Consider the following 27,139-nt stretch of genomic DNA (forward strand, 5'->3'; position numbering starts at 1 on the left):
TATTAGTAAAATATACCGTCTTTCATATTTTAGCCTATTCTGGAAGTGTTGAGTACAGCTATCCAAGTATTGGTTATTATAATGTGTCTGTCAATGCATCGAACTTGGTTGGTTGGCAAGTCATCCATGCACTGGCCATCGTTCAAATCAACATTACAAACTTTCGCCTCATACAACCTGAACCTATTCCACATGGCGAGGAGGCTTTCATCGTCTTCAATGTCGACACGGGCACTAACATGACTTTCAGGGGAATGTTTAATGATTCCGAGTTGACAAATGAAGATTTCATAGTCAATGAAGGGACGCATGAGGGCGTTGTTAGAATTGGGCCTGACCAATTTTCGAGTCGAGGATTTGTTGTTTTGTGGGTACAAGTGGAAAATCTGGTGAGTGGACCATACAACTCTTCTGTCATCGTTCATGTCGAATATGCTGTAAAAAACTTAACAATCTGGCTAAGTGATGAAGATGTGACTCCTGGCACAAGTATAAACGTGACCTTTGACATGGAAAGTGGGTCAGGTCTCACACTGACCCTTGCCTTTGACGATGGGGTCACCTTGACTTACTCAGAAACGGAAATGTTTCGATCAAATGGCGATTTTAAGTGCGAAGTGTACAATTGGTCATCAGCAGCCGAATATAACGTCACAATAACTGCAGCAAACGTGATCGGAGTCTGGACAGCGTACCAAATAGAGTACGTCCAGAATCCAGTACGTAATCTTACTTTTTCAACGAACTCTCCAGGTGTAATACTGGAAAATTCTGATGGTACAATCGCGTACACTTGGGTGTACCATGGGGATATAACGACGCCCCCATCGACGGCTTCTGTTCATTACACAATAGCTAGTGACATCGAGTACATTAGAAGCTTTCCGATTGATACAACAGGTGGCACTGTAATCATACACAACTTGACCATTGCTAATTACGGTACATACAACACAATTGTCACGATATCTAATCGTGTAAGCTCTGTGACTTTTTATGAAAGGATAGAAATGGAAGAACTCGTTGAAAATCTTGTCATCATCACCGATCCAACTCCGCCGTATATTGAAGTAGACCAGACACTGTATGCTACCGTTCAATATTCATGGGGATCAAGAGTCTCTTTCGAGTGGGACTTTCAAGACGACTACAGCTCCAGGATTCAGGTTGGCATCGGAGGGGCGACATCCTTCTCGCATTCCTACAACGAGAGCGGCACCTACCAGCTCCAAGTCACTGCCGAAAACTTGCTGGGTGTGAAAACAACATACGTTGAGGTGAAAGTTCAGTATCCTGTCAGGGGATTCGTGATGCATGGCAGGAAACTGAACAAATTAAAGAAATTAGATATTGGATATGTCACCGTGCCATTTGATCTTTACATTTCTAATGCTGTGCCACAGGGCGAGTTTCCAAGTGAAGCATATTACGACATTGACTTCGGTGACACACAGTACGATGATATTATCTTGACATTGAACAATGCGGATAGCAATCGAGACACGGCGTCAGAGTACCACGTGATGTCTTTCACCAACATTCAGTACTTCGCAGCTGGTCATTACACGGTAAACATAACAATTTACAATCTTGTCAGCAATGGAAGTTACAGCTTTGACTTCTATATCTATGAAAGTATAACCGATCTTGAGGAACAGGTGAAATACAACGAGTTTATGATGAACTTGACCGAGGGAACCGGGAACAAAACTCTCGACCAGATTCCGTTCATGTTTGATGGTGAAATGTATTTACCCCTTGAAGAGGCTGTCGTGTTCACCGCCACCCACACTTCGGGCACAGGATTGACCTACACGTGGAATTTTGGCGATGAGTACAGCCAGTGCCAGGAAACGTATACCACGCTAAGTGAGGCCAGTGTGTCAAGTGTAACACAATCAGGAAATGTGACTGTTACAGCAGCGCCATCAACGGCAACTACGGCTATTAATGCAAGCTCAACTTTAATGCTAATCACTACGCCATCGGGTAATTTGACTGTTCCAGCAACGCCACAAACAGTCAAATCATCTGCTCCAACGACACAAAAGCATACCACTCAGGAGACGAATCAATTTACAACAGACTCTAGCAAAGCTCAGACAGGTGACGAGATGACAGTTCAAACCACTGTTGTCACTTCAAACCCAACCACAATGCAACTGGACGCTGGAACAGGTGGCTGTGAATCCATCCTGGTCACCGCAGAGCCAAGGGTAATATGGTGGTTCACGCGTCCAGGGGACTATGTCGTCACTGTAAATGTATCAAATCCTGTCCACTGGAGCACCCAAATGGCAGTTATTCATATTGAAGCTAGGGTTGAAGGATTAAGTCTGTCCGACCATGGACCTATGCCTGTCAATACCTCGATTCCGTTTGAGCTGAACACCGGAAACGTAGGCACAGATGCTTGCTATCACGTCGATTTTCAAGACACAACCAGTTACATCAACCATATTGCTTTCTGGGGCAAACAAGAAACATGCCAACTTCGCTACGCTGAACACTTCAGTGGTGACAATACTGAATTCTTGCTTTTTTACACAGTCGATAGCTCCTCCCTTCTGTCGCTGAAAGAAGCTGGCCAGGATCCCAACATTACGATTCACAACCACTTTTTGACGATCAGCGAGTACACCATACAGCTGACAGCTTTCAACCACGTGTCTGAAGAAACAGCCTACTTGGTAACGTCTGTCACCAAGGGCCCTTGTTATTATCCGACGGTCTCGGTTCAGAGCGAGAACTACTGTAACGAGAACTACATCCTTTGCGATGACGTCACCGGTTATCGTCAGTACCTGGCGTCGACCGAAATTAAAGTGTACTCGTCAGTGTCGTTGAACTGCAGCACGACAAACAGGGCGTGGTTTTGGTGGCGAGCTTACAAACAGCTTGACGACGGTTCAGAAGAAGAGGTAACCGATATGGGAAACACGGTGACGTACGCAGCCCCCTTGAAAACCCTTACCATTCCAAAGTTCACACTAGGATACGGCTTGTATCGTTTCGAACTCAACGTTTCCATGGACGGAGAATATGGAGTTGAAACAATAGACTCTGGTTACCTGTATGTAGAACCAACGCCTTTGAGGGCAGTCATCTCTGGTGGTTCTGAGAGGCGTGTTCGTTGGCATAACATCGTAGAATTGGACGGACTGACGGAGACAGTCGACCCTGACATTGACCCCAGTGACAAGACTGGAATGTCGTTCATATGGATGTGTCGTAGGAAGACTTATAAGAAAGACGCCATCACCGAGGAGGACTACATCACGAATGTAGAATCTTTTGAAGTCTGGAATGGTGATTACACAGTGTTATTAGTGGCAGCCAATGAGAGTGTCGCATTCGAAGAGATAAGAAACGACAATCCGTCAGATACAGGTGGATGCTTTGGTAGATATGGCGAAGATGATAGCGGACCGGGAAGTGAGTGTCATGTCGTAGATTACTGTTGACTTAATACTGTAGTATCATGAAGGAATTCAATGTGACTGAAATTTTGTTATGTTTTCAAATAAGCCTGATCATTCTCTTGCTCAGCATACCAATCTGATTCTCAAGCCATGTTTACTGACTTTGATATCGATGTGTCTTGAGTATTAAAATGACGTAAGTGCAGCGTGAATAGCTGTTAAAGCAATGGATCTACTCAAGAACTGAATAAAGTAAAGCGACGAGACAACTTAGTGATGTTGAAAGCTGTCCGTGAATATGGCCAATTTCGACCACTTTAAAGATACATTTAAGTACTAAAGTTGCTTTAAAAGTAATCAAGTAAATTGAATTTTGCCATATCGAAAGGTTTGCCGTCGATAGACGGTCAATCCTCGTAGAACTTCTGACGGATGCAAATGCCGCACTTTTAAAGTATAGATGAAATGATTGCATACAGTTATTTAGCACTTTCTTTCTTGTGATAACGTGCAATCGTATTTCGTGTGTTTGTTTATGATTTTAAAGGCAAGATAAACTACACATCCGGGCACATATACATTGACACAACTGGAATGTACTGGGAAATGGAATACGAGTTGAAGTTGATAGTGATGAAGGATGACCGAATTAGCGTGGCTTATCAGGTTCTTGACGTTACTGAAGGTGATCCGCCAAGGATGTCAATCACGTGAGTGACGCGCGATGACGTCAGAACTCGGGATTCAGTTTGAAGCTGGTGTTGTTATTGGAATTCAAAACAAAATAACGCATAAATGCTTCTATATGTGTACACAACTTTTCAGATTTAAATACACCTTCTTAAGCATTGTCTGATTCAAAGAGTACTTATATGACATCATTTTTTTATCGAGACAGCACCGAGCAGAGTGTGAAGAGTAGTGTAAAACACTTGCTAAATCTGCTGGTAGGTTTTTCAAAATTACCCACTGTGCCTTGTTTACCAAAATTCTCTGCATTGTACCATTCGGAACAACGGACAGAATACTATGTTATCTTGTTCAGATAATAGAGTCAGGAAAGAATAAAAGTAAACTGATTTACTGTGTTGTGCGCTTTTAAGATTAATGATGACAATACTTGATCAAGACTAGATTCTGCCTCTGGGATATTCGGACCTAATTTTCTATTAATGCTTACAGATGTAAAGTAAACTGTCTGGACAAGGTCAGCACGACAAGTCGCTTTTCATTGGAGTCTCATGACGAAGATTGGGTTCGGGGACTTGTACTGTACTACAGGTGATTTAAACGTCCACAGTCAATCAGAGAGAGAGAGAGAGAGAGAGAGAGAGAGAGAGAGAGAGAGAGAGAGAGAGAGAGAGAGAGAGAGAGTGGGTCAGAGACAGAGTGAATGAATGTGCGTGTTTGTGTCTGTGTATGCCAGTATAAAATGTTGGTCATTATTGTCATAGTTCACACAAAACGACAATAATATAAATATAAATTTATCACCTTTACATCTTGGCAGGTGGGAAATCCAAGATATCCAAACTGGAAAATACAGAACAGTGTCCTCCTCACAGTGGCTTCCATATTCCGGAACCGGAAATGATGGTCAGAATTTCTCGCTGGAGAAAGGGTTTTTACAGGACGTGACTTACTATCGTATCAAAGTGGTGGTATCCAGGAATGATGATTTTACTAACTACGGTAAGATGGAAAACTCCGTCTGTATGCATGCATGCCGTTCTCCGTCGCGATGCTACAAATGTCAAAGCCAAGTTATTTATTATGTTATGGCAGAAGAGTCTTGGCGATGATTTAGCGTGTTGTTTCAATTAATGATTCCCGTTCGTTTGAATCAATTTCACTATTTTTAATGTCAATGATATCATACAGACGTAATTAACTTTCAAAGCATATAAACTATAAAGACACGTACAGGACAAACGTAACTAATTGTGTTTGACCTCCAACCCTCTTGCACGATTTGGAACAACGATATTTTCAAAACTAAATCTACAAGTTCATTGAATATCGAGCGCGTACACAATGTCTATATGGTGCAACATTTGCTTATAGTTGCTACGGAAAAAGCTGACAGAAATTGAAATAGTTAACCCCTCCCATGAACCAAGTGAATTTCGTTTATCATTTATCCGTGCAGGACACCCGATATAGAGTTACACTACATGTTAATGGTAATGGTGATATTGCTGCAAATTGTACTTGCAACCTTACAAACTGAGAAATTTACATTAATGTTTACTTGGCAACTCTTCGTCTTGACTATTTTCATGCACTATTGTAGGAATGGCGTCCTACGAGATATTCACCAATGAGGTTCCTGTAGTTGGGACTTGTTACGTCACGCCAACAAACGGTACAGCATTGAATACTACTTTCAACGTGCATTGTTCGGGATGGGACGACCCGGACAGACCGTTAAATTACAGGTTTGCCATTGGTGGCAGCAATGGTACGGACTGGACCTGGATCTACAGTGGTGAGTTCATCACAGTTATTGTTGATTTGTATCCATTCAAGCTGATACCCATGTATAATATTACCCATTTACAGCGACACTTATGACAAAGTACAGGTACACACTCTGTAACAAGCTCAGAATCTGCACAAAAGAAGAAAATTATACCATTATGCAAGAAAACGTTTGCGAAATTCGTGTTTGTTTGACATTTCATTTCCTCTCAAGGTGAGAAGGCGTACATGGATGAGTCAGTGTATCTACCTGAAGGTCAGGAAGACAATGATTATAACGTGTCGATTTTAGTCAGGGTAGAAGATTCATACGGAAGTTACGTTGACCTTGACGAGCTGACTGTTCAGGTACTGTGACGTCACAATATTTTCATCGAATTCCTAGTTCAGTGCTCAAAATAGTTTTCCATTCGAAACTATGAGATGTAAGTAGTCTCACAAAGACTATATTGCATGCATATAGTATCTGTGCGGGTAATGCAAGGAGAATGTTTTCTAATAATAGACCAATTTTTCTACCTATCGATAAATGCATAACTAAAGGAATCTAGCGGATTTTTTGTTGTGATCCAATGCCAGTAAAAGTATTAAAGTAATCATTATTCAGGCATTCTAACTAGTCTACAAAGTCAATAGATATATTTCGTGATAGTTTTTTCGGTATTAATGTTTCCCTCTGTGATGATGGGGTGTTAGATGAGTCTTTTGTGGCATTGTCGCCGGAAGATTGCCAGAAAGCCAATGCGTTGATCGACAAAACGTCTTTGGAAATAGAATAATTATTTCGTGTCCGAAAAGTGTAGTAAAGAGGATTGGCTTTCAAACGTGATAGTTAGGACATGACAAAGTGTTTATTTTCTTTCAAACAGGTGTTCCCGCTTGGATTTGACCAAACAGAAACGATTGATATGATCAAAAGTTTTACCTCGAACGAGGACAGCCTAATGAAGCAGCTAATTGGTCGCGGAGATTCCGGTGCGGCGGCAAACATTGCAAGCACGTGTGCCAAGATGCTAAATGCTGTGTCGACACTGTCCACAGTGACGTCATCATCTAACAGTTCAACGGTTGTGATATCTCCAACAACTTGTAAGTTTATTACTGACCGCAAAGAATATTAGTCATCAAATGTATCAAAGAAGGAAACATATGAAAGAGTTTGCATCATTCTATTCGATGAAATATGACAACAAACATTCCTCCATGGCTTCCATCCATGCAAAGAAAGTGTTATTTTTAAATGAGCAATCTTTAACATATTTAAAGTTCCGTTTTCTCAATACGTCGTGCCCCTAATGTTGTATTCCGGAATCACATCGGATGTGTCATCGAGGTGTCAAAGGAATATCGGGTATTTAAGATTTAGTACATATGATTTTTAGTTCGTCGGAAACGTAAAATTCGAACATTGAACACCGTGTCATTATATTTTTGTTCCGTAACATTTTCAGCTCCAGGGACAACTGTGTCAACAGGTGACGTCATCTACACGACACAAAGTACGCTCAGCGCCGACGAAGAGCTTATCAGGGCAGAAAATACGTTGGTAATGTAGTTTCGTGACTGTCTTTTGAGCTTTATTCACAGTGAAAATTGACCTGGCAATGGAGATCTTTTTACATTTGTAGTGGATGAATCGACATTTAACACGATTGGGACTAATTTTGGATAATTGGATTATCATATTTTTCAAATTTCTCAAAAGTGTTCGGTGCCGTACAGCTGAATGTTGCAATATTGCAAATTACTCATAAAAACAAGTGTGTAATGTAAAAAGAAAAGCAGATGAGATTACATTAACAGATTAAACAGACATTACTTCACCTTCCAATTTATCCCAAATTAGTTCCAATCGTGTTATTTTGTCTTTTCTAATAAATAGTATAAAAGCAGTCGGCTGTGATTCAGAACATATTAATTATATATCACTATGCGTTAAACATATTATATATTAAAAAGTTCAAGACTCGTTAATTTTCTGTATCGGTTGTCTCCGTTTTGACCTAGTGACGTGAATGCAAATATTTTCCATATTTTTGGTCATCAGCTTAGTCTTATTGTTAAGATTGGCATTTCTAACAATCTAACCGATATCAAACCTTAATGAGGAGTATTGTAGTCGTTCATTGCAGTTTACAAGGAAGAAAATATCTTTTGGCATCTGGTACATTTTAAAGGACCGCCAGTGCTAGTCCTGGCTCGACGTGTGCAGCAAGATTTCATTTTGACTTAAGGTAACGATCTGAAAGTTATATGATATAAATAGGACAAAAGTGAAGACTTCGCATCCAAAAGGTCTGTATCCACTTATCTTCATCCATGCACTGAATCTTAAGACATGAGTCATAATTTATAGATGTCTTGGATCTTTATTTCGTTTCTTTTTGCCATCTATTCACAGATAAGGACGGAACTAGCAGAGGGTATCGCTGCTGGGACAGTTACAACCATGGGGGAATTCAAACACTTTACATCAGCCATGGATACGGTGACCTATGACCCCTATGAAATCGACGAAACAGCTCAGGTGCGTAGATTCTCATTGAATGGAAGTCAGTTTCTTATTTGTTATTGTTTTCCTATATTTTATCATAGTCTGCGATCCCAACGAATCTTTGCATCTATGAAATAAATTTGCAATTCACTGTTTTTAGCTGCCACGCCGATCTGAGTACCCTATCATTAAAGTTGAAAACGGATGTATCTTAGATTCGACATTGACACATTTTCGGTGCATTCATTACACAGGACACTATTTTAGACTCGTGCGACCAATGGACGTCGTTCCTACAAGAGAAAACCAGTGAAGGCCAGACAATGGTGGACTACATAGAAGACGCGGGAAGTGGGCTGCTTGCTGTCGTCTGTAAGTTTCCATATGTCAAAAATAAAATTTTTCGGACTGAGTACCTTTTCCCAGCATCCTATACTGTTTTCTTAGCATTTTCATAAAATAATTTTGATTAGAAATTAAAGCTAATATGGAAACATCGGAGACAAACATTTTTATTTGAAAAATCTTCAGTCTTGTTGGTGTTACTCGGTACAGCGAAATTGTCATTTTGCGGGAAACAGATTTTTTACGATCTCAAATCCACACTCCTCGTTAAACTGCGTCTTCAACGATGGTGCAACATTATGGTTTCGTTTAAAACTGTTTAGGCAGTGCTCTTTAGTGATTTAATTGGGATTTGTATTTCTATTTCTCATCGAAAAGCTAACTCTATGTCAGCCAGTAAAGTGACCGTCCGACAGTATGAAGCGACAGAAGCAGCATTACAAGCTCAGCTAGCAGATGTTGATTCTACGCCAGCACCGGATGCAGACAGCTTGAATGCAAAGCGCAGGCGCAGACGTGATATTGATCAGGCTATTGCAGACACAAGTATTGCCAAGGAAATGGTAAACACAATCATTGCAACCTATCTTGAATGATATGTCTATATAATAAATGACAGCCACATCTCATTCATTCTCTTCTTTGATGAATATATATCGCCTTGAAAGACAGTTATGCTAAAAAAATAAAAGGGGACAAGGGATAGACAATTTGATACTCTGGAAGTCTTGAAGATTTTCAGAGGAAAAAGATTTCCAGCAATTGTCCATGAAAAAGCAAATCAGTCAGAGAAGGCTTGACAAAAAAGTTAGACAGTAGGAAAAATGTACAATGGATCAGGTAAAAAAAATAATGCTATCTCATCAATCTCCAAGGCCCCCTTAGATATCAAATGGACCACCCCTAAAGAGTACAGGAAGATAACATCCACAAGAAGGCACTTTTTACGAGTGTGAAGTCTCTGTACCTGTCTCTCTCTCTCTCTGTCTCTCTCTCTGTCTCTCTCTGTCTCTCTCTCTCTCTCTCTCTCTCTCTCTCTCTCTCTCACACACACACACACACACACAAACACACGATATGATAAATAATTTTATATAGCGTCTAGTATCCATCAGCAATGTTCACTGGTGCTTTAAACTAAGTCACAGATAAGTTGTCCTAGAGAAATGAGTCTTAGATCTGAAGGTGTGAATGTCCAGGAGAAGGCACTCACACACACAACTGGTAACAATTCTGTAGAGATAACCTGGATAAGTGAAATACTATGAATGCATTATTTACGACAATTTGGTGAAACATTGATTTTCACTACATTCGGCTGATGTATAAACTATCTTCCATCTTTTTTTCTGTTAAAGGCCAAACAGCGCACGACAAAAGCCGTGGATCTTACAATGTCCGTGGCGAGTATCATTAGTGACAAAATGGTCGCCGGACAAGACGATGTCACTGTGTCCGGTAATGGAATTGGTATAACAGCTGGAATGACCTTCACTGACAGCATGGAAAATAGTAAGATTCATATTTTACTATACTAGTCACCCTTAAGGTAGTATGCAACTCGAAAGTGAAAGACCTAAACTTTTGCTAATATTTTCCTCGAGGGATATTTCATTCTCTTTCAAAATCAAGAATAAAAATAGGGGTCGCCGTGCAAATTTTGGTACTAGAGAAATGAATAACCTAAGATTTACCGATATTAGAAATTCAAAATGGCCGCCATCCCTGTGTTAACTCTATGGAGAAAAATAAGAATTTTCGAATTTCGAAAAACTAAGCTGGTGAAAAGTTTTCTTTCACCAAGGGCTTTAAAACGAACCCCCACATGTGGTATATCAGAAGAGAATTGTAAAAGTTTGAGAGTCCGAATGTCTGTCCCCGAGGTGCGTTCTACCTTAAAGCTACTCGGTCGCCTCAAATTTACATACATATCCATAGGGAGGCTTGCAAGCCATGCTCACTGAGGAGACGTTAAAGTAGAATGCGCCGCGTGGTCAGATATTCGGACTCTCAAATGCTTACAATTCATTCATTACACATTTTGAAGCTCTTGGAGTAAGAAACATTTTCACCATCTTATTTATTCTTGTAGTAAGAAACATATTCACCATCTTATTTATTCGTACAACAAAAGATTAATTCTCCCCATAGAGTTAACTGAGGGATGACGGCCATTTTGAATTTCAAATATTTGTGAATGTCAGATAAATTTTTTCTCTAGGACAAAACTTTGCATAGTGGCCCCTGATTTTTATTCTTGATTTGGTGATAAATGATTGGGGTACGTACTACCTTTATCGGGCGTTGATACTCTAGACATTTTTGGAGACAAACTCTTCTGGTTGTTCGTTGATGGAAATCGACGACTTTCTAAGGTTCGTGATGATGTGACCGTATCTTTACGTGATGGCGAAAAAGGTTTATTATGATCTAAATTTGTCCTAAGTTTGTTGGCTTGTTGATGTGTTTTGTAGCAACGGTAAAACGAACGCGTTATTAGTGGTCGATAGTATCGATGCAAGCGTGTTTGTGACATGTCTAATATTTAGGCAATAAACAAACCCAAGGAACGGGTATACCACGAGATTTTAACCTGTTCACAATATGTATCTATACGAGCGATAGCGAGTGCATATATGGTGTGAACTGGACAAAATCGAATGGTATACCCGTTGCTTAGGTGGTTTGTCGCTATTACATCATACAGTATATTGTAATTCTGGCGAGAAATGTGAAGTTATTTTCTCTAACTGAGAGCTTGCGCGCATTCCATCTGTGCTATATAGCGGAATTGCACGGTAATTTCAGGTCTAGACCAATCAGATCGCTGAATTTACGCATATTGGTGTAATATAATCTCGCATACTAACACGACAGTTTTTATGCGTTTTCATGACAATTCAGAACAATACGACCAAGGCAATGGCGTTACATTGCAGCTTCCAGACATCCATACTATGTTTGGTGATGACAACATAACTTACGTAGGCCAAAAGGTAAAGTGCCCCAGACTGCAGAATAAGATCATCATTCAGACAAAACCATAATGCTTGTCGATAAAAACGAAAAATTACAGAACGAATCAGTTTCAATGATAAATGCGACCGCAGTGTTATTTTATAAAATACTCTTCACCTTCAAAATACTCTGCATATTATAAAAAAAAAAGGTTTACACTTCTATTAGAGCGACTTAACTTTTACGGTAGTGACGTCATAGGCATACTCACGGTTGACCCAGTGAACTTTTTCAGATTAAGTTTTGCCGCTATAGTTGTTCGCCGTTTCAAAAATCTCACGTAAACTTTCATTACTTAGAAGTATTGTTCATGCAATGTGTCCTTTCATTATTTTCAATCGATGGAATTATTCCAAGTATTTTCACGCTTTCTATAGGTTGTCACGTACGATGACAATTTCGTTTCGTGGACCAACACTTCAAACAGCGTTCAAGGCCGACTGTTATCGCTTGATCTGGCAAATGATACAGGTGAAGCCATAGAGTTGAAGGACTTACAGAAACCAATTGAAGTGTGGTTGACACGTGACCAATCACACACCAGCTTTGACGAAGAGTGGCAGTATAGTGTGACTACGCCGGCAGGGGAAAACACCGCACTGCACAAAATAAGTGAGTAAAAATTTAGCCTGAAAAGTCAGCTTCGCTAAATTTCTCTCAACGGAACACACATTTTGTGACAAAATAGGAAATGGATTAAAGTCAACAAAATAGAGCATTAACGTCCAAATTTCTGAAGTGTCTACAACGGCTATATATTCGCTAGCATGCATGGCATCATTGAAGTTTACGCTGTTCTTTCTAAATTTCTTTTTCCAGCTTTAGACGAGGAGGCGGCACTAACAGTCGAAGTTCGCCCTCTTGACGTCAACGGCACCGACACGGACAATGTGACGATATTTCTCTACTTCGGTTTTGGCATGTACCCGTCTGACGACCCGGGTGCCCACCATTTCAACTGCACACTGCCACGGCAACCAACCTACTCTATCGCAGAGAATGAGACACTGTATGTTGACAACTCGTGGGAACTGGACGAACCGTACTTGTGGACATGTTTTTTCAGTAATTCATTTATCCAAAGGTAAAAAGAATGCAAATTCTATTTTTTACCTAAATATATGTGTCGGCTTTGTGAAAATTATTTGGAGGATCATGAAATGGAGACTTTTGCAAATATATATGTTGCATGTTAACTTTTGGAAAGGGGACGATATCTCTGAGATTCCGTTATTAAGGCCCAGCCGAGATTCGGGTAAAAACTCCAGCCATGCACTAGCCGTGAAGACGAATGTAAACGGCTCATTTTCTTGAAAACCAATTTACAAGAATCTTGGTTATCAAAGCTCTGATTATTGTTACTGCTGACGTATGTTGGGTCCAGTGTTTGAGGTGTGTTGTGAACCTCAGTGATAGTATTGAGAAAATTATTTGGAAGATCATTGAATGGAATGTTTTACAAATACATGTTACATGTTGACTTTTGAAAAAGGGAACGATATATTGTCAAAGCTCCAATTATATTGTTACTGCTGACATATGTTGGGACCAGAGTTTGAAGTAAGTTGCGCATGCGCATCTCAATGATAGTTTTCCGATGAAGAAACACTAAAAAACGATATGATCAATCTCCATCTATTAGGCAAAAAAGAAGAAATGTTTCTGGTCAGGTCTTTCTTTAAAAAATGGTGCGGCGACGCGCATACTATTTTTTTATTTTTCTATTTTTTTCCCTCAAGGGAGGGAGGAGGGTCAGTTTTATAGTTTTATCAATATAGTCACATATATACTGTTCATGCAGTCACTGATCATGCCCCCCAAAGAATTTTCTCTTTCTCTTCAGCCATTTTGGTTTGGTGTCAGCCACGGCCGACGGCTACAAACAGAAAAAAAGGGTGACGCCCTGTTGTTCAAGTGACGCGCGCGATGACCAGAAACATTTCTTTTTCTTTTTTTGGCCTTAGTGACGGCGTCTAATTGATTCATACATGTAAGTATCCTGGATTTCAAAACTGAAAATAATTGCCTGGAATCTTTTGAATATTTTTAAGCTACTTGAATGTTTCCAACGATGTTTATATTGCTGTAAAACACCGTGGGGGTTGGAATGCGTCAGCTGCCGATAACTACCTGGCAAATTCTGACTATGACAACTTTTGGAAGCTGTACTACAGGTTAACTGAATACACATCACAGTGCAAGTACTTCGACTTTGAGGAAAATGTTTGGAAGCAGGACGGTATGGAGGTAGGCAAGACGTTTTCTGTCGTACGATTGAGTGGGTTGTAAACAACATTTTACCGGCGTCGACGTCATGAATGGTCGCACATAACTAGTTTGAACACCACAAGGCAAGAACATGTATTTTAATAAATCAGAGCTGATTTACTTCATTAACGAATGTAAATTATTTATTTTCTTTTAACCTTGTAGGTCGGTCCCAAGTCGACAAAAACGAATACCCAATGCTTTGCGACACATCTTACCTTGTTCGGTGGTGGGTTTCAAATACCCATGAACACCATTGATTTCAGCGATTCAGCGTTCACTAAACTCCACGAGAACCCCGTTGTCTTTGCATTCTTGGTGTCCTGCTGTGGCGCTTATCTCGCCGTCCTTGTCTGGGCCAGGAAAGCTGATAAGAGAGATCTGGTTAAGGTGAACATCAGAGTTCAATATTATCATCATCGTAATGTTTGAATTTTCAATATATTTTTTATACTGCGTAAAAATGTTTACTTCAATAACACTTTTTACATACAACTTGAGGAAGTCCCTTACTTGCCCATATAGTCAACGGTTACCCTTTTTCATAAAAGTAAGGCGGATGCTCAGAGTCTTGAGGTGTTTGTGTTTGTATTTCAATCTCGCTCGAGATATGTGTTACTGTAAGAGGAAACATGCATATCAAATAGCACACGTCGTATTCAAAATATATTCCACTTTGATACCATATTATAGCCAATATAGACACCCGTGAGCATTTCCTAGCGAAACAAGAAATTCGAGCTACAGTAGCCTCAAGACTGAAAGTCCAAAGTCTCATGGTGATAAGTCAAACGAAATGATTCCGTATCGATTAATGTTCAATTTTCACAGGTTGGAGCGACTCCACTGAAGGACAATGACCCTCGAGACAAGTACTTCTATGAACTGACTGTCTTCACTGGCGTACGCAATAATTCTGGTCAGCGTTTCTTTTTTTTAATTTCATCTCTAACATTTGTAACCAAATTATTCATGTGAACAAAATGGAGGTGATAGAACATCTCTTGCTAAATAGTCGCAAGAACGGAACGATAATTATGCGGTTCTTCTTGAAGTTCGCAATCGGTTTATCGTCGCAATATCAAGCGGGAAACTAATATGGTAGAACAATTTAATATAAAGAATATAATTATATACAGCTACACAGCCTGGAATCAAACTCGCGAACGTATGTTAATATAAGTGAAGCAAATCTTCTCTATTAATGTATCAAATCTATGTTATTGATTGACAAGTACTTTTTCAAGGAGCAACAAGAATTTCTGTCTGTTTCCACAGCGACATCAGCAAAGGTTTCCATCATCGTGACGGGCGAAAGGGGAGAGACGGAACCTCGCATTCTGGTGGACGAAAAGCGTAAAATTTTCGAGCGTGGAGGAGTGGACAGTTTCGTAATGGCTGTTCCCCGTAGTCTTGGCAACCTTGTTCACGTGCGTCTGTGGCACGACAACGGTGGAAAGTTTCCGAGCTGGTTTCTGAGTCGAGTGTCCGTGAAAGATTTGCAAAACGACAAGATGTTTTATTTCATGTTAGATCGTTGGCTTGCGGTTGAAGAAGAAGACGGCCAGGTGAGATGTGATCAGTATACAGAAAGTCATATGCACACATTTGTTAATAGTGTGAATTCCAACATGTGTCAGACACTGTATTGCAGCAGTTCAAAGATAAGCTTAGTCAAATTTAAAATGTTACAACCAAAGACAAAATGCTTTTCTCTTTTTTCTTGACTACTGCTGTCTCTCAGCGTATGTCAATTTTAATTACACTCATTTCAGTATTTGTATTTTAACAAATCGATCAATTTGAAGAGTCAAAGTATAGAAACGATGAGTATAGTTTTTTTTCTCTCTCAGATAGAGCGAGTTATTCCCGTTGCTGGCAAGAGCGAGCTGACCAGCTTTGGACATCTTTTCTACAGTAAAACAAGACGGAATATCAGTGATGGTCACCTTTGGTTTTCGATCTTCATCAGACCACCTCGCAGCCGTTTTACTCGCGTCCAGCGCGCCACCTGTTGTGTGTCTCTTCTCTTCTGCACAATGATGGCAAACATATTATTCTACAATGTCGATGTAACCGGAACCGGAAGTGGACAGGAGTACCAGCTTGGACCAATCAAATTCACCTTGGCCGAGCTATGCATTGGGGTCATCAGCAGTTTGATGGTGTTTCCAGTAAATTTGATCGTAGTTCAGATCTTTCGTAACGTCAAAGAGCACCCGCCAATAAACTGCTGTTGCTGTAGATCTGGAAAGGGAAAGCGCCCTCCTTCGGTATACCAGCGTAATATTGCAAGCGCGTCATCACACATGGGAATCACAGCTAAACTGGAATTGGAGCGCGAACTACGTGTTCTCAGTGCGTGTGATGGCAGTGGATTTCTAAAATCAGGAACGCCAGGACTAAGTAGGATGCAGTCAGTTACACCACGACCAGAAAGCGTTATAAGCACCATCTCCTATTCAGGAGTTTCACTAGGGATGACTTCTGACGGATACATGAAAACTCCCGCTGCAGGTTTCAAGAAAACGCGTAAAAAGAAAAAGAAATTTGAGCTTCCTTGGGGCTTTATATATGTCGCTTGGTTCCTAGCCCTTGTGTCTATGGCAACTGCGTTCGTCATGACCGTTGAGGTCGCTGGTCAATTCGGAAGAGAAAAATCTCAGGAGTGGCTCAAGTCAATGGCGTTTTCAATTATTCAAGATGTACTGATTACTCAACCAATTAAGGTAAATGTATAAATTGGCGCCACAGAATCGTTAAACTTCCCTTTATTCTCTCTTCGGCCTATAGTGTGGTTACACCTTTTTGGTTTGGGGACGGGAATCAAGAAAATACATCTTCGATGAAAAAATTGATTAATTACAATTTGAGTGATAGCCCTGACTCAACATAGATTGATTCTCTGCCCCATGGCGGCTTATAGATTCATACAAGGAGTACAAGTGAGGCTTCGTTCACAAACATGGAGGATACATTGCTTTCAATAAATTTGACTTCAACAATTTCTCGTAAACTTGGCAATATTGTACCCATTTTGTGTTTTCACTACAACCTGTCGCTTAAAGTATATGCACAGCATATCGTCAACTGATTCCGGAACAAACAACTGTTTTCTTCATATTTCATCTGATTTGGTTTAATTGTACGGAAGATATTGCCAAATTGCATACATTTGTTTAGGTCATACCAGGACATATGTTTTGACCAAGTAAGAGTTCGTTCAGAAAAACATATCGGCATAAAGGTGTATTTTAAGAAAGAAAGAGTGGAAATTAAACAGAGATTTTTGAATTCCTTTGACAAGCTACAGACTCGATACCGTAGCGAGAAATTATACGTATTTTACCTTTAAAAGGCAAAAATGTGCATATACTCATCATGGTTAATCATGATATCATTATCAGGTACTATTCCTGGCCACATTTTACGCACTTGTCATCAAGAATCCAGACAATGAAGACGATGACGAGAAAACTGAATCTCCGCATCTCAGTCAAGATGAGGAGTGGGTTCATGAGAGAATGACAGCTGAAGAACTGAACGACCCGGTGAAACTGGCTGAACTTGAAAATGAGAAAGCTCTGCGCTTGTCTGCCGTTAGACCACCAGATACCGACCAACTTCAGGAGGCACGTGAAACGAGGTAAATTAATCGTTAAAAACGTTCAAGAAAAAGGGCTGTAAGTTTTGATCATGTTTTCATTAATTTTTGTTCTGGAAAACAGATACGTTCATGTGTTTTACTCTAAAGTATATGACAATACAAAGAATTAGTCCTCATACAACGCATTATCTACAATATTCAATGTTATTGTGGAAAAATGAATTCTTGTCGGGACTAAAATTTAGCTGTCAAAAACATCAGTATCTATCTATCTTTTATATATATATATATATATATATATATATATATATATACATATATATATATATATATATAAAGGTTGTGTTGATCACGAATAAACAGAGAAGTTGGAGAGAGAGCGTCGTTGTACGAATGTCGTCCAATTGGCTAATACATGTACCAACTGATTGTGGTTTTCTAAAGATTTCGTAACACTTTCCCCAAGTAAGACGCTCACTTGAATTCATGACATTGATCGACAGTGCAAATCTTGAAGTCAAGTTTGAGCTGTTCCAAGAGTCGATATTACTGCTGCTACATACTAGTTGCTTAAAGTCAAATTTATGACCACCTTTAAGGTTTAAAGAGATCAAGATGTATGGGATTATCAAGGAGATCCTATTCTACATCCTGTTTCTTTATCTACTGATGATAATATGCTACGGTAATCGTGATCCGGCGGGACATCTCATCAACAAGGCGTTAGTCAGTGAGTTTGTGTCTGCAAGCTATCATGGGAAAATGCGTTTTGATATGGTAAGAGTGTGTTACAATATGCACTACGGGAATTTCTTGAAGAAATGGTGTGATTTCCGAGATAATTTTCAGTCGAGTCGAAAACTTGAAAAGATTTTTGATGTCGAATATGAGTAAGCCTTTCCAATGGCAGCTGTGAGTGTGACATCCTATATCTGTAATAGTATTTTATCACAACAAGTATCATCATCATCATCATCACAGTCCTCATCACCCTCATCATCATTGACATCAACATCACCGTCATCTAAATTGTAAAAATCATTGCAATCATCATCATCATCATTGTAATCTTAACACGATTGGAACTAATTTGGGATAATTGAATGGTGAAGTAATGTCTGTTTAATCTGCAAATGTAAGCTCATCTGCTTTTCTTTTTAAATAATACACTTGTTTTTATGATTAATTTGTAATATTGCAATATTTAGCTAAAGGGCACTCAACATTTTTGAGAAATTTGAAAAATATGACAATCCGATTATCCCATATTAGTTCTAATCGTGTTTCTTGTAACCATCATCATTATCATTATCACCATCATGTGTTCCGACTTCGGCGTCGTCGCCACCGCCGCCATGAATATCATCACCGCCGTAATAGTCAGAATCATTGCCGTCGTCACATCTACAATGACGGCTTCCCATTTGCTGCAGAAGAATTTTAATAAGATTCTAATGAATAAATTCATGCGTTTCTGATGTTCAGGGTGACATGGTAACGGGGTAATAATCCTGCCTTTTGTTCAAAGGCCGAGAATTTGTGTCGGAAACACTGAGATATTAGTGCTGTGCTTTCTACGCCCCCCCCCCCTCCCTTACGGAGAGGGGAGCGTAGAGAGCGTCCTCGAGCGACGGATCTTTCAGTCTTACGGAAGATTAATTATCGGATAAACTATCAACAGCAGTTACCCGATTAATTCATGTACTCTGTATAACATGTACGTACAGGTCCTTATTTATCTCGTGATAATACGTGACGTTAGTAAATAAACAATACACAGTTATTCCTAGTTTGCGAGATTTAAGATTAATTGTCCATCCATAATCTGGGCAAAGCATAAGATGAATAAACTTTGATCTTTCGTCGCCGTAGATTTCGAAGAGAGATTATTTCTGGAACTACACGGAAAATGTATTGATACCGAGTCTGTTCAGCGGCAACTGGTATAACGGACAAGCGGACACCTATGGCGCCACCACCAAGACAACGGCAGATCGCTTTTCTGTCTTGATCGGTATTGCTCGATTTAGACAACTTCGTGTGCACAGTGGTTAGTATTTTACCTTGGCATAATAGGAAATAAAAATTCTTCTATGTAAACTTGGAGAAGTTTGAAATAATTTATTCAGAGTCGTTACACGAGAAGTGTTTTTATCAGAACAATGCCGTGAGAAAGTATGCCCAGTAGTATGGTTCTGGTCGGTATCCACATGTTAAGATGTAACAGCAAAAATCGAGAGCTTGTAGAAGTAGGGACCGTTTTTGAAACTCAGTTTCTACTTACCTTTTATGAATCACACGATCTTCTCCGAATCACATGCTATAAGGTACAAAGGTATATACAGCGGCTTTAAAGCACGTCAAACCAGTTGTTTTTTCGAATCCTTATCATCAAGTAGCTCATATTATCCTGTCAATATTATGTCTTCTCATGGGCTACAAATTGTTAAATGAAATGGGACACTTTCAGCTTGGACGGCGTGGCAAATTAGGCTAGTCCTAGGAATTTTCAGGCGCATCCAATTATGGTTTACATATTATTTTGCGCACAACAATACTCAAACGCCAAGATGGCTGGACAGACCAAAGGTGCCTAAAAGTGACTTAACACACGTTTACCACATAGTGAAAAAGAAAAAGTGCAAGATGTCAGTCACATGTCACGTTTAAACTCAATGCTTGCCAGCATGACGACATAAGTAATCGCGAGCGGGGATCTGTTGACATTATGGCAAGAAGGGTGAATTAATAATTCGGCCAATCATCAAATCATCTATATCAATTTCAGAAAATTGCACAATCCATGAATATTTCGAAGACATCGTCAAGGGATGTAGTAAGGAATACAGTTACTCCAATGAGCTGGCTGAAAATATGCTTGAAGGCTGGGAAGTGATCGGTAACGGAACTGGTGAGACCCTGGATTATTGAGAGACCGTTTCTCTTGAAATGAGTAATCTATTTGTCGCTTCAAAGACACATGTACGGGCATCCAACAAATATCCAGTATAACAAACCATGCATTTTATATCTTTATGAAATCTCGATTCCGGGTCAATTTCATAAAATATTCGATGAAAAGTCGTTGCAGGCGTTCAAAAACTTCATCATTAATAACAAACGCAGTTAAAAAAGTAACAGACAAAATGTGTGTCAGTTTGCTGTGACCAAACAAAATCATGAGCAATACAAACAAACATCAAGCACTATTATAAATTGCATGCTTATTCTTTTTGCACCCCATTTGAAAGTTTTGTTTGTGTTTATGAATAACTCTAAGACATCCAAGGGTGCACTTTGTTTCTAAGAAGCTTTGTATTAATTTTGTGTTTCGCCAAGATTGTCCTCCGAATGACTAACATAATATCTCTATACAATTGGCAGAGGAACCGGACTATAGAGATAAGTATCTTTCAACTTGGAAATACAATAAGTGGCACGAGATCGACTCATACCCTTACTACGCAGAACACGCCCTCTATAACGGTGGTGGATATGTCGCAAACCTCGGAAATGATTACGTCACTGCAATGAACATGGCTGCTTACTTGAAATCGAACAGATGGGTTGACCAACAGACCAGAGCTGTCTTTATCGAATTTGTTCTATTGAATCCGTCTACTAATCTGTTCGCTGTGTCATACTTGCTTGTGGAATTCTTACGTACTGGAGGTGGGTCAAATTTGAATTGCTTTTTGAATTTAAATTACCAGAAATTGGTCAATTATATACTTCCCGTATGAAGACACACCCAAGTTCTAAACTTCTTCATAAAGTGCAAGATAAACAGTTGAACTATAAAGAATCGCCCATAATTATAATAAGCGTTGTTTAATCCGTAATGACCATTTCCTCATAACTTGTAAAATCTTTTATGTAATCATCTTTCCTACACGAACACAAGTACTTTCACATATTTATATTCTTCCTACATACCTTAATTTTTAAAACATTCGAAAAAATTTACAATATTTATTTATTGACTGATTGATTGATTGATTAATTGATTGATTGATTGATTGATTGATTGATTTTCTTTTAATTACGTGTGCAAGTCTGCATAGCCTGACAATAGAATTGCGTACACATGGCAAACAGTTTTGCCAAGATGTTTTTAAGTAATGTGTAAAAGAGAGTACACATACAGCGAAAACGGAGTCAGCGTGGACTCTCTGTTGTGTCGGGCAACAAAATAAACGCAGCCACAGACGTTTTTTCAGACAGAACACCCAAACTAAATGACATCAAATGCACACCGCCTATTCAATCAATCCCACAAATCAAACAAAAGATTCAATTTGTATTCTTATTGTTACAAAATGTTCTTCATGGCGAGTTGAGAATAAAACCAAAAATACGGTAAATTGTGTACAGAAAGAGCTTAAATTGAACGGCGCGGTATCACGTTTCCTGCGTCTGCATCTACGCAAACTTCAATCGAGATGGTAACTTCAGCGAAACGGGGAAAGCATCAACCGAACAAACATCGCATCAAGTGGCTCAATATAGATTGCTGCCATCGAAATGCCAGTATTAGACACCTTATCTATATTATTCGATGCCACCTTCATCGCCGTACGTCTATTACAAACGTCCAGACGAAATTCCGACGACAGCGAGCACACCGTCGACTTTTTGATCGACACCTCTACCCCCAGCGACTATCCGTACTAGGGTCGGGTCCTAGTGTGTTTTTCCATTGAGGCTATCCTCTTTTAGCGTCAGCTCAAGACGGAAAACCCTTGGTTCAGTTTGTGAGGTGGATAAAATCATCGATAATATTGAAATTTAGATTTTTTTTCAATTATTTTGTTCAAGACATGGATATATTTGTCTTACACATCCATGACGAAATCAACACGTTCAAAAAGTCCTGGTAACGCTAGCACGCCTTTTCAATAGAAAAGATTTCATGACATTTGCTACATTGTCTGTGTGTTCAGTCTGCAAAAAAACTTCAGTGGCTGCGTTTATTTTGTCGCGCGACACAACAGAGAGTCCACGCTGACTCCGTTTTCGCTGTAACTGCGGTATCGAACCCAGTTAATCTGTCGTTAACCTCTCACTTAATTCTTAGGTGCTTTTCCGTACATCAAATTTCACACCATGCCCCTTGACCGTTACTATGGCAATTGGATGTACGTCGTTATGGCTGCGGAAGTCAGCTTCGTTCTGTGTATCCTGTATTTCCTGTACCGTGAAGGCAAGATGGCGTGGAAGGAGAAGAAAAAATATTTGAAGAGCTTCTGGAATTGGATGGAAATAATATCTCTATCTCTAGCAGTCACAGCAATTGTCATGTACTTCTACAGATTAACTGTGTCTTGGTCGGTCATTGACCGATACAGAGAAAATAGGAATGCCTTCACAAACTTTCAGTATTTAGCTTACTGGGACGAGGTTAGTTAAACTATATCAACGTTTCCATGCGAAAACGACATTATCAATCAGAAATCACATTAAGCACTACAAATCAAAGCTGCTTCGCCTTTGCTGTGTAATGTCTATCAGAACATTGAGCAACAATTACATTACGTCATAATTTCTAAAGTATCTTAAAGTATTATTCTGATAGTCGTATTTTAATGTTCAATGTTAAACATTCACGTGACAAGAAAGAACAAATTTTGTAATGTATCAAAAACTTTGGCTGTTGGATGAGAAGATAATCGGGCCTTTTAATTTTGAAGGTCAGGTCAGCTTCTGTTAAGACATAAAACTGTCACCATAATTAAAGTATATAGAAGTCTTCTTTAAGGTAGAATGCGTCGAACTTTCCTCGATGAAACTCTCAACCATTCTCTTACCAAATCAAAAATAAAAATAGGGGTTTATCAAAGTTTGGTACTGGAGAAACAAACTACCTAACATTTACCGTTATTTGACATTCAAAATGGCCGCCATCCCCGTATTAACTGGATTAAGATAACATTTTCGAAAAACCGTGACTGTGGGTATTTTCTTAAGGCAGAATGCGCCTCGAGGACAGATATTCGGGTTCTCAAACTTTTACATTTAACACGATTAGAGCTAATTTTGGAGAATTGGATTTTTATATTTTTCAAATTTCTCGAAAGTGTTAGGTGACCCATAGTTGAATGTTGAAATATTACAAATTACTCCAAAAAGCAAGTGTAGTGCCTAAAAAGAAAAACAGATGAGTGTACATTTGCCGATGAAACAGACATTACTTCACCCTCCAATTATCACAAATTAGTTCCCATTGTGTTATTTCTTTTCTGATCTGACACTTTTGGGGCTCCTTTTAAAACTCTTGGAGTAAGACTCGTAACTTACTCGTGGTGATATAGTCAATACGTCACTTGTATTTTCTTTTGTCGAAATTAGAAAAATGTGAGGGAATAATATAATTAAAAACGTACCACTATCACCATGATTTAAGTATATAGAACTCTTCTTTAAAAGTTTCGTAACTTAAATGCAACGTCATCAGGCTCACATTGTGTCTATCTTTTTCCCTGCAGATGTTTGCTTTTACGATCACCACTGTTTTGTTCCTGTCAACATTGAAACTTCTCAAACTGCTGAAGTTTAACCGTCGTATGCTGCTTCTCTCTGAGGTCATCCGGGCATGTTCCCACGAAGTGTTCCTCTTCCTCATCATCTTCGGATTGTTCTTCTTTGCGTTTGCGCACTTTGCATACCTGATCTTTGGCATCGCTCTGAGGGATTTCTGTACCATCGTATTGACTGTGGAGTCGCTCTTCTCAACACTCCTTGGTAAGTTGGCCACCTAGACAAATTTAGTATGTATGATGTTTTGCGTATTATGAAATACTTCAAATGGAAATTCAAAACTATTAACACAAAACCCAGAACTTATTAAGAAAGGTCAAAAACAAAAAGGCATATATTACAGAAAAAAGCTGCTTAAAGTAACACTTAAACTGTAGCAACCGTTAACATTGTAATTACTTGCAATCGGTGTTTAGCTTTTGTGTTGACAAAGCACGTTTCTATTGCAGTTGATGCTATAAATATAATTATAGAATTCCAGCATTCGCCCACAGGCACATAATGTGTAGACGTAGCAAATTTTGTCCATGAATTTAGTTTTATGTAAAGATTTTTACATGGTGTAAAGTTAAGCAGTATTTGGTAGGTATTAGTATCAACGTGTCTTTCTCGTTGTTTGATGATTTCACCGTTCAATTTCACACAATTCCTCCAGGTAAATTTGAATTCGAAGATATGGTCACAGCGAGCCGTTACCTGGGACCTATTTTCTTCTTCTTTTACGTCATGCTTGTGATGTTCATTTTACTCAACATGTTCCTGTCAATCATAAACGAGGGGTTTTCCCGCGTCAAGGCAGACAACGATCGCTTGGTCAATCAATTGGAAATTGTAGATTTCATGATCAACAGATTTAAGAAATGGACAGGCTTTTCTGAGAAGCGCCTCCAGCGGGAAATACAACATGATCAGTATGTTGAAGGTAATGTTTAACGTGCTTCTGTCAATAATACAATAATTTCCTTATACACAAAATATATATATATATATATATATATATATATATATATATACGAAGTATGCGGTTCGACTTGTCCGATACAAAGTGCTCAATACAAAAGTAGAGCGAGATATATAAGGGATGCTGGAGGCATATATATATATATATATATATATATATATATATATATATATATATATATATATATATATATATATATATATATATATGTATATATGTATATATATATATATATATATATATATATATATATATATATATATATATATATATATATTAACGTCATGCAAATGCAAATAACGGATCATTATGTGTTCTCTAAGACGGTATCAGATAAATGATGAAATTATGACATCAGAAAGATTAGTTCGTGACGATTATCATGTAGCAAAGAGTGAACATCATCCAAAGCTCCATAGATGTTCATCAGGTATTTACCAAGACGACAATTTCGGGGAACAGTTGAAGTATGAAGATGTGCTGGTGGGAAAGTACAGTGCTCTATGCAAAAAGCACAGCTTTATGAATAATGACACAAACTACTAAATTAAATTAAATTAAATACTAAATTATATATATATATATATATATATATATATATATATATATATATATATATATATATATATATATCTGTGTCTGTTTTAATACTGTGCTATCCTGATTCATTGGCACAGGAGTGGACCCAATCGAACTTGACTGTAAAGAAATGAAAGCCAAGTTGACAGCGATGGTCGATCGATTGAACAACTTCGTCAGGGCAGAGAAAAGCGCCAGCAAAGACGTACTTGGAAATGTGGTTGATGAATCACCGAGGGCTATCTTTACGTCTTCATTTTGATTATCAGGCCTGTTCTGTGAAGAGTTATATCATTAGAGATTGAGATATCCGATTTAAAATTAAGAAGATGAATACTTTTTACTATTTTGTAGTTCAATGATGTGTATATAGGAAAATGTAGCAATTTTGGAAATGTAATTTGAACTTGTTATGGACATCCATCATTTACAAAGCTAACAAGGCACCTGCTTACAGATACAAACGATAAAGAAAATGAAGAAATCCTTGGGTTTTTATAGAAATACATACTAATAGGTTTACATGTATGTATGTTTACATGTTTACATGTACTTGTTGTGATGATGAAACTCTCCGTATGTCTAATTTGCAAACATTTCAATTGATATGTTTTGAAAGGTCAAAAATATGGATGCTGCAGACACCCCAATCTACCTTCTCAGTGCAAACCCATGAGCTCAAACGTTTTTCCTTCACTAATGACAAAATCACGCGAGATTTTAGAAGCATTCAAAGAAACGCGTGCCTTGAGTAACGTAAGTCCGAACGTGGTGGTGTCATTTATGCTAGACCTGGTTCCAACTTTTGAAAGTATTATTATCACCTTCTCAAAGGATACTGAGTAAAATTATGGCACTCATAGCCTGTGCACGTTGTGGAAGGACCGTGGCCTGTGGCATAATCAACAACTCATTGTAACAAAATGACAGAGCATGAATTATGGAACCCATTGTAATTTTAAGAAATAACGAGCCCTTTTCCTGCTTCCATTTAGATTAATAAAGTGCATAGAAATAGCATACTTTGTATGTGTCGTTGTTTGCTTATTACTCGAAACCTTAAAAACAAGGCAGAAGTTGTAACATTTTCAGATGTGCGACCTTGAACTTGTACATTTATGTCTCGCAACCCACATGCGTGTACTTTGATTACCTTCACGCGCAAACTCGACGCGTGCACCTGTTCATGAAAACCAATCGTAACTGCGATAAATTCGGAACAGAAAGTAAATTTAAATGTAACACGATTGGAACTAATTTGGGATAATTGGATGGTGAAGTAATGTCGATTTAATCTACAAATGTTATCTCATCTCCTTTTCTTTTTATATTAAACACTTGATTTTATGAGTAATTTGTGATACTGCAACATTCTATATGACACCTAACACTTTTGAGAAATTTTCAAAATATGAAAATCCAATTAT

The 27,139-nt window shown here is 38.7% G+C and overlaps 1 protein-coding gene across 1 annotated transcript in view; it reads left to right on the forward strand.

Annotated features, from left to right (window-relative positions):
* Positions 1-26,733, forward strand: part of LOC139151021 (polycystin-1-related protein-like) — a 38,797-nt gene extending 12,064 nt beyond the window's left edge. Inside the window, exons 12-40 of the mRNA XM_070723538.1 lie at positions 34-3,435; positions 3,970-4,132; positions 4,605-4,703; positions 4,933-5,114; positions 5,716-5,910; positions 6,118-6,251; positions 6,773-6,992; positions 7,355-7,449; positions 8,305-8,430; positions 8,652-8,769; positions 9,121-9,305; positions 10,101-10,254; positions 11,647-11,738; positions 12,138-12,372; positions 12,580-12,844; positions 13,812-14,007; positions 14,194-14,418; positions 14,860-14,947; positions 15,307-15,596; positions 15,882-16,757; positions 17,436-17,674; positions 18,235-18,412; positions 19,508-19,685; positions 20,424-20,546; positions 21,020-21,307; positions 22,713-23,035; positions 24,121-24,376; positions 24,828-25,094; positions 25,811-26,733. Of these exons, the coding sequence (XP_070579639.1) occupies positions 34-3,435; positions 3,970-4,132; positions 4,605-4,703; positions 4,933-5,114; positions 5,716-5,910; positions 6,118-6,251; positions 6,773-6,992; positions 7,355-7,449; positions 8,305-8,430; positions 8,652-8,769; positions 9,121-9,305; positions 10,101-10,254; positions 11,647-11,738; positions 12,138-12,372; positions 12,580-12,844; positions 13,812-14,007; positions 14,194-14,418; positions 14,860-14,947; positions 15,307-15,596; positions 15,882-16,757; positions 17,436-17,674; positions 18,235-18,412; positions 19,508-19,685; positions 20,424-20,546; positions 21,020-21,307; positions 22,713-23,035; positions 24,121-24,376; positions 24,828-25,094; positions 25,811-25,974 (9,356 nt within the window). The 3' untranslated portion in view covers positions 25,975-26,733. The remainder of the gene's footprint in view (positions 1-33; positions 3,436-3,969; positions 4,133-4,604; positions 4,704-4,932; positions 5,115-5,715; positions 5,911-6,117; positions 6,252-6,772; positions 6,993-7,354; positions 7,450-8,304; positions 8,431-8,651; positions 8,770-9,120; positions 9,306-10,100; positions 10,255-11,646; positions 11,739-12,137; positions 12,373-12,579; positions 12,845-13,811; positions 14,008-14,193; positions 14,419-14,859; positions 14,948-15,306; positions 15,597-15,881; positions 16,758-17,435; positions 17,675-18,234; positions 18,413-19,507; positions 19,686-20,423; positions 20,547-21,019; positions 21,308-22,712; positions 23,036-24,120; positions 24,377-24,827; positions 25,095-25,810) is intronic.
* The last annotated feature ends 406 nt before the right edge of the window (positions 26,734-27,139 follow it).

This window comes from Ptychodera flava, chromosome 15 (genome assembly GCF_041260155.1).
Source record: "Ptychodera flava strain L36383 chromosome 15, AS_Pfla_20210202, whole genome shotgun sequence".
In the NCBI taxonomy this organism is placed as follows: Eukaryota; Metazoa; Hemichordata; class Enteropneusta; family Ptychoderidae; genus Ptychodera; species Ptychodera flava.